Source organism: Lactuca virosa, chromosome 5 (genome assembly GCF_052849685.1).
Source record: "Lactuca virosa cultivar CGN04683 chromosome 5, Lactuca_virosa_CGN04683_v6, whole genome shotgun sequence".
Taxonomy (NCBI): domain Eukaryota; kingdom Viridiplantae; phylum Streptophyta; class Magnoliopsida; order Asterales; family Asteraceae; genus Lactuca; species Lactuca virosa.
Window position 1 is genome coordinate 94,215,175 of NC_136430.1, and position 8,903 is coordinate 94,224,077.

General features: G+C 34.5%; 1 protein-coding gene across 1 annotated transcript; it reads right to left on the reverse strand.

The window, feature by feature from the left end:
* Nucleotides 1-4,855: 4,855 nt before the first annotated feature.
* LOC145115668 (iron-sulfur cluster assembly SufBD family protein ABCI8, chloroplastic-like) lies at nt 4,856-8,412 on the reverse strand. The gene is made up of 2 exons (XM_079052015.1): nt 7,274-8,412; nt 4,856-5,110 (listed from the first exon to the last, which is right to left on the reverse strand). Exons 1-2 carry the CDS (start codon nt 8,410-8,412, stop codon nt 5,107-5,109), a joined length of 1,143 nt encoding a protein of 380 aa, XP_078908141.1. The 3' UTR covers nt 4,856-5,106.
* Between the last annotated feature and the right edge of the window lie 491 nt (nt 8,413-8,903).

Below are 8,903 nucleotides of genomic sequence, written 5' to 3' on the forward strand. Positions count from 1 at the left end.
TCAATAGTTCCATTTTTTCTATAATCTCGTAAGCTGCTATCCAAAAAAGTAAGTTTTTATTGAATAACTTTTTGTTAAATTCTAAAATTATAAATCACTTAGGTACTTAATATTGAAAGTTTGTTTATATGTATTTTCATGATTCAAAAGTTCATTATAAAATGAATTTATTTATAAAATATAATCGAGTATATATTTTTTGGTTTTGAATCAAATCGATTTTTCAAACAATTTTAATTTTATGTTTAGGTAGATGTTTTTTTATATTTATATAACATTATGTAACTTATCTATAATATTATTGGAAACAATTTGAAAAATCATGGGAGTATCAAATGTATGTGGTCAAAGGAAAATGTTTCATTTATCGGTCCAAATTGATCAAACTCGGGCCGATTCAACTCAATATACCAAACTACATAACTTTTTTTCTAGTGAAACTCGGTTTGTAAATATTTCGTGCTTTTGAATCAAAGTGATTTTGCAAACAGTTATAGTTTTAGGTTTAGGTAGATGTTTTTTATATTTATATAACATTATGTAAATTATTTATAATATTATTAGAAATAACTGAAAAATCATGGGAGTTTCAAATGTATGTGGTGAAAGGAAAATGATTCCTTTATCGGTCCAAATTGATCCAACTTCGATTCAACTCAATATAACCAACTACATAACTTTTCTTTCTACTTAAACACAGTTTGAACCTTAAAAGATCCGGTTCAAAACTATTTTTGGAATTCTAAAACTTATATGGACACTTGCCAATATAGACAATCTTACCAAATAATATCCTCAAAATCCTACAAAGGTAGGCATAAAGAAATTCTCATGGTTTGGTCCCTTTGAAACATTTCACAACATTTCTTATTTATAGAAGAGGAAAAGTTCTCTTGTTTACACTCACCATCGATGTGGGATGAAGACATTGTAATAAAACACACTTTCTTGTTTATAGAACATTATTTAACTTATTTATAATATTATTGTAAAGAAATTGAAAAGTCATGAGAGTTTCAAATGAATGTGGTGAAAGAAAAAATGCTCCTTTTATAAGTATACTAGGTGAATCCCCGCGCGTTGCGCGATCATTTAATTATTTAATTAAAATAATAACTTTTAACAAACTTTAATTTATTATTTATATATGAAAAACCAATGTTAGTAGCAAAACAAAACATATAGTTACCATGTTCGTTTTATGAACAACCATGGTTTTATGTCATTGGTTATTTCTACTATAAATTGATAATTTTATAAACCGTTTTAAGTTGTGTAAATTTTATATCAAACGTATTAAGTTGTGTAGCTTGTATAAAAATGCATGCTGATATCTAGCGTAAGGAATAACAAATAGTATGGAAAAAAAACTACAACTTTTAATTATATAAAACCTCTACAACATCTACTATAACATTTATATCAACAAAACTTATTAAACCATTATAAATCATACAAAAATATATAGAAATCAACATACATTTGGTATACATAAACATTATTATCCCCTAAAACAAATCGTGTTGTAAAAACCATTGATGCGATAAAACTCATTTTTTCGACACTTCATATTTAAAATCACAAATCTCTTCAAACACATGATTTTTTCTATCACAACTTACTTGTTTACTACTAATATAGTTATAATGTGTATAGATAATAGGAAAATAAAAAGACATTACATATTAATAACCATGTAACGCCCCGTTTATTTAAATAAATTAATAAATGTAAGTCCCAGACTGATTTGCGAAGAATTTTAGATGTTGAGGGTTAAAAGTGTAAATTACAGATTAGTTTTGTAAGTGTTTATGAAGGCAGAGACTAAATGGAAATTATTGGGACTTCATTGAAGAGATTTTAGAGGCCTAGGGGCTGTTTGGTAAATTACGTACCTAAGTTGTAATGGATTCTAATATTCAGGGTTTAAAGTGTAAGTTTTGGATTTCATTTGAAAGGATTTCATGGGGAGGGACCATAAATGTAATTATGGGGAAATAGTTATTTTGGACGGATATATATGCGTTACTAAACCCTAACCCTAACTGGTAGCACCAGCCGCCATCCCCACCTTATCACCCCTCGTCCAGCCGCCGCTTCCGTGAGACTATCGTGAACCGCCGGCGAGCCCCCCCCCCCCTTGCGACTCCGATGATGAGTACCGAGGCTGCTGTTGCGTTATTCCTTCATCCGAGACATCCGTCGCTCTTCTGCTTCCAGTCGACGATGAAGGTGGGAGCCGTAGGTCGAGGAAAGCCGCTGAAGCTCTTGGTGCCGACGAGAGCAAGGACCACCAGGATCGGACTTTTAAGCTGTGAATGGCTTGTGCGGGCTGTGAACGATCGGAATAGCGCTGGGCGCGGTGACTCTCTGTGTTGCTGTACCAGCTCGTTGTTCTTCTCCATTCTTCTCCGGTCGTAGCTATCGAGCGTTTGCCTTGCTGTCGCCACCGTCGCTTCGTTCTTCTCCCACCGTTCCAGTTGTCATCCACCAACCCGAAGAGGCTGAGAGAAGAATCGCGACACCGTTGCTGTTGTTTTTCCCCGTCGGAGTTGCGCGCGTGTGCCTTGCCTCCACCTTCGCTGCCGTCGGCAGCCCTTGGGTTGACGTTTGCGTTCTTCCGGCGACGCCTGCCGTCTTGGCGGTGACTTTTTGGGTGTGTGGTCGAGTTTTCTTGTGGTTGTTGTGTTGTGAGAATTATTTGAGCGATTTTGGATGGAAAACCCACCGCCACCACCTCAAGGTGGTGGCTGCCACCGCTTCTGCCACCGCCGGCCACCACTTGGGTGGCTGTGTGTGTGTGTGATTAGTTTAGTGTGTGTGTGTGTGTGTGGTTAATTGAGATTTAGCCTTGTAAAAATGTAATTTGAATTTGGAATAATGAAAATGAACCAAACCACCACCGTACGGTGGTGGCCGCTGCCGTGTGCCGCCATTGACCACCACTACCCGAGGTGGTAGTGGGTGGTGCCCCTCTAGCAAACCCTAATGGGCTTAAAGATTCATTTTTGGGCCTATTGGGCCATGGTTGAGTGAAAACCCTAATTAGGGTTTGGAAAACCCTAATTATGTGCATTTGGGCCTTAGACTTATTGGACCCACTTTTGGGCCATTGAGATTGGATTGAATATTAAGCCCAATTATTCCATGTCATTTATCTAGCAGAGTAAAGGAATTAATGGATTAAGTCCTTAATGGGCTAAGTGAGAAAACCCTAATTTTGAGAATTTATTGGGACACACACACGAAAATTATTTAATAAGTAAAATATTAAATAATAATCATTGGCAGAAATTAATCTAAGCAATAATGGACTTAATGGATTAAGTCCTTAGTAGATTAAGTCCTTAGTGGGTTAAGCCCTTAATGGGTTAAGTGAGAAACACTTAACCCTAATTGTCATTTTATGTGAAACCCTAATGTCACATGGGCCTTGAGTTGGGCTTTTCAATTGGGTATTGGTAATTGGGCAATAATGGGCCATCCAAGAATGATTATGGACTAGAATATTTAGTTGGGCTTTAGGGTAAGGCCCATATGAAGGATTGGGCCCAAGTTAGAAAATTGGGCCATAGTTTGGGCCTAGATGGTTGTATAATATTGGGGCATAGTTTGGGCCTAGATGGTTGTATAATATTGGGCCCTTAGAATAAGACATGTTGGACTGGACTGAACAATTGGGCCTTAAGGGAAGTCCATGCAGAGATTTGGGCCCAATTTGGAAAGTTGGGCCATATGTTGGGCTTTGATCCCTAGTTGACTTTGGGCCTATGGATTGGGCCTTGGGCTTGGGTAAGCCAAGCTAGGGGTAATGTAGTAATTACCCAAAGTATGTATTTATAGTTATGTGTTAGAACCCATATATTAATTGGGTGTTATTTTGGTGTTGACAGTTCGGGAATCTGTCATCCAGCAGCTAAGGTTGAGTCTGCGGGACTTCAGCAGTATGAGATTGTGTCTACGGGACTTCAGCAGTGTGAGGTGAGTTTTCCTTCCAGTAGGAACGGGTCTACGGCCACAATGCCGGCCCGTTTAGTTAGCAGTAGTTCCGGACTTCGGTCTGATGCAGTAGTTCAGTGTGCTTGAGGTCTTTATGATTCAAGCATGTCTTTGTGTTATGTAAGTCGGACTTCGGTCCGATGCAGTATGCAGTATATGTGTTTATGCTAGTAGTTATGATTATGCTATGCTATGTTCAGTCAGTTCCGGACTTCGGTCCGATGTCGGGCGGGGCCCGATGTAGTGGGCGAGGCCCAAGCTAGTTCCGGACCTCGGTCCGATGTCGGGCGGGGCCCGATGTAGTGGGCGGGGCCCAAGCTAGTTCCGGACTTCGGTCCGATGCCGGGCGGGGACCGATGCAGTGGGCGGGGCCCAGTATTTGCTTATATGTCATTGTATGGTATGTGGTAGTTTGGGGGAACTCACTAAGCTTCGTGCTTACAGTTTTCAGTTTTGGTTTCAGGTACTCAGTTTTCAAAAGAGGAGCTCGGAAAGATTGCAGTGCACACACCATTTGTTCAGCCTGGGATGTTTATACTCTGATATATTTGACAGTTGTTAATATATTTTGAGATACATTGTTTATGATTCTTATATGACGTTTGATGAATATGGTTTTATTACTAATTTAAAACGAAATTTTCAGACTGTATTTTTGGGATGTTTCAAACCATATGCTAAAAACTCTTGAATGTGTAAATATTTAAATAATAACATGCATAAGTCTAATCTTTATATACAATTATAATAGCTCAAAATAATAATAAAAATATGCTTTAAATGTGATGTTACAAATGTTTATATATATATATATATATATATATATATATATATATATATATATATACACACACACACACACACACACACACACAAAAACATTTTAGTCACCAATAACTTAGATAACCCATCTTCACGAAGTCTTCCTTACCTATTTTTCTTCTTATCTTGATCTTTTTGGAAAAGAGAAAGAAATCCATCTTAAGTTATTTTCCAAACAAAATGAAATAGTCTTCAGTTATTGTGCTCGGATTTGTTCATCATCTGTTAGTTGTCATATAATGAAGAAAATCATCTTCCGCTTACTTTTTCATATATAAGACAATATTACCTGTAAAAGAAAAATCATATTAAAACGTTAAATAAAACAAATCAATGTTTTTGTTCGAAAGACGAACATGCATAATATAAAATTAGACCTTGAAATTTTTTTTGTTTTCTTCACATAAATCATTTTGTTTGAAGCTTCCAATCTACCATACAATTACCCAAAAAATTATAAATCCTACCAAAATAATCTATCAATGTGAACTATATATATATATATACCAAGATTAATCAATTAGTGTCATAAGTACCATTAAGTATAAAACTTGGTAATTAAAAATCATTATTACAAAGAAATATGAAAAAACATAAGTTTCAAATCAATGTAGTGCTTAGAAAAATGCCTCTATTATAATGAGGTGTTAAACTTATAGAGTGTGTGATTTTCTTGGAATGGGATTATGTGTGATTAATTACTTTGAAGGTGAAAGGGTGTGGGGGTTTCAAATGCATGAGGTGTTGGCAAATTTTTATGGGGGTTTAAAATGCATGAGATTCAAGAAAAAAATGCTAACTTTATAAGTATGTATGATATAGATATAGATAGATATAGATAGATGGGTTTAATTTGAAAAAAAATAAATATAAAATTTTAACAAATTGAGAAGTTTGAATTTATAAGAAAAATAAAAAAATTTGAATTATTAAAATTAATGAGGCTTTAATACATTGCATACTTTACATATATAAACCCCTTTTAATAAATACCTTACATATATATTACCTTACATATTAAATGTGAAATTTTAATTTAATAAAATGAAAAATATAATAAAATGACAAGTGAAAAAAAGATAATTCAAAATTTCTAGAAAATACCATGTGTCCAAATGAAGGAGAAGAGGACATGTGGCAAAAAGATTTTGATTTATTAGGGAGGATTTAACTTATGTTTATAATCATTACTAAAAGGCAATTAATGATTATTGGAGTTTTAAATACAGGAGGTTCAAACATTTTGATATCTATTATAATTAGTGTTGCAGAAATCGACTTTGGCGGTCGATTACTCGTTTGGCGGCCTTGAATCGATTACGATTAGGATGCTTGATGGAAATTGGTCAATCTCGGGCTTGGCGGTCCTCGACCGTCATAGGCGGGAGATATTTAAAAACTCCAAATTTTTTTCTTTTCAAATATTACACCAAAATTTTTAATTTTCAAATTTTAAGATATTATACTAAAATTTTTAAATTTTCAAATACTTATTTTTTTAGGATATAATAACTTTTTAAATAATTTTATTAATAATTTAGAGTCCCCAATTAAACGTCGATTAATCACCGCCGAGTCCGATTAACTGCTTAATGCAAGTCGACCGCCGAACGATTTTCACAACTTTGATTATAATAGATATATAAATATATAGATATAGATAAATATATGGATATATAGATATTGAATATAGAGATACATATAAATATAGATTTTCATGCAAGTGTTAGAATTTTTTTTTGGTAATATGCCCCGAAATAATATTTGTGTTTTATATTATATTGTAAATACTATGGGCATGTTTGGCAAAAGTAGCTGTTAGCTGAAAGCGGTTAGCGGATAGCTGGTAGCGGTTAGCACGTAACGGGTAACTGGTAGCGGAAAAATGTAGCTTTTATTTGTTATATGAGTGTTTGACAAAAATAACTGAAGCTTTTGAAATATATAAAATTACATAAAATGACAATTGATTAAAAATAAATAAATATATAAATATATTTTTAAGGGTAATTATGGAAATTGATTTCAAAAGCTCAGTAGCGTTTTAAATGTTATATGAAGTAGCTTTTAGATTTGAAACGTTTTGTTTAAACTAAAAGGTAAACGCTCGTACTGCCAAACGAAAGTTTTTTATTAAACTATACCGTTTTTTCAAAAGTTAAAAGCTAGAAGCTCTCAAACGCTTTCAAAAGCTCCGTGTCAAACACGTCCTATATGTTTTCTAAATATAACAATGATATCGTTGTTACCTTTCATTAAAGGGATTTAAAAAAATGAGTTATTTATAACTAAATAAGAATATATTTGAAAATTTAAAAAACTACCGAAAAAACTAGGCTACCTAATTTTTAAAAAGCCAGCTTTGTCAAACACAAAAAAAAAAAAAAAAAAAAAAAAAAAAAACACTCAAAATATAAGCAGTTGAGCGCGCCAAAGGAAACCTAAAACTCACCCACAACCCACAGAACCATCGCTCTCCAAAACAACAATCGGGTACCTCAAAGTAACTGCCGACCCCAACGCCATTTGGGTCCAAGAGATCTTGGATTTTCGACCCACACAAAGACCCTTTTTCGTCACAAAATTATACATCCCGCGCATCATCTTGTTTTCAACACCTGCATACCAGTTTTGAACCGTGGAGTATTGGATTTCGGCTTCTTCGTTACAATGGAGTTCAACCACAGCTGCATGAAGCTGATTTACGTCATAAGAAGGGGTTTCGCAACCTTCTCGATACTGAACAAAGCTTCGATCATCTGCTATGATGAGTGTTCGTTCGAATTGTCCGGTTTCAAAGTCGTTTCTACGAAAATATGTTGAGATTTGTATCGGACATTTGGTGTCTTTAGGGATGTATACGAAGGATCCGTGACTAAATACTGCTGAATTCAAAGCCGCGTAGAAATTATCATCGGGGGAAACAACCTTGCCTAGATATTTCTTGACTTTATCCGGGTGGTTTTTAATGGCTTCGGAAATCGAACAAAAGATTACCCCGGATTTCTCTAATGTTTTAGAATGACGATTCATGGCGATTGAAGCACTGTCGAGAACAGCATCGTTTAGAGGGATTCCCAATTTATCAAAGTAGTTGATGAGTTCAGGGTCAGCTTCAATTTCATCGAGGCGATTCAAAGTTGGTTTCTTTTTGGGTTCTGAATAGAAACAGATGTTTTGGAAATCGGTTTTGGGGCACCATTCTGGCTCCATCATTTGACAGAATTTACGATAAGAATTCAATCGAAACTCAAGCATCCAATCAGGTTCTTCTTTTCTCGATGAAATTAACCTGATTGTTTCTTCGGAAAGCCCTTTGGGGATCGTGAAAGAATCGATTTTTTGACCGAGTCCATATTTGGAATTGTAATCTTCTTTAGGAAATTTCTGAAGTGGGTCGTCGTCATCGGAATCTGGTTGGATTGATTTTGCAGCAGCAGCTCTGAGCTTCAAGAACCTAGAATTATGGGACTTTGATTTTGATGGTTTATAAAAGATTTCGAGTTTTGAAGATGACCCATTTGATATTTTAGGGGTTTCTGAGATGGTTTGTGGAGAAAAGGTTGGAAAAACTCCAGAAGCCATGGACATGGTCGATTACCAGAAGATACTTGAAGGGAAACCAAAGAACAGTGAAGAGAATCGATGATCTAGGATTTTTATGCGAGGAACTTCCGAACTGCCGGTCCGAGATTTGGGGAAATAGAGAAAGGAAAGTTGATTAATTGATGCAACAGCATCCTCATTTTTCGTAAAAATTGAATGTTTTGAGATAAAATCTCCATTTTTTTTTGTAGAAATCACCATTTTTTGTCACATATTTTTTTAATATTGACACATTTGTTCTTATAATTTTTATATTTTACAGAAAAACGTCACTATAAGTTTATTTATTTATTTATTTATTTTTAAGAAACAATCCTTATTTTTAAGATTTTGTAACTTGGCAGGCTTTGGTCCTAATAAATAATAAAAATTGTTTTTGTAATTTACATAAAAGGTATTTGTGTATTTTTTATTATTATAGAAATGATCTAGATGTTTAAAAAACGTACAAATTCGAATATAATATATTTTTTTAA

Coding starts and splice junctions, on each gene's coding strand:
- LOC145115668 (XM_079052015.1), bottom strand. CDS start 8,412: ATGTCCATGGCTTCTGGAGTTTTTCCAACCTTTTCTCCACAAACCATC.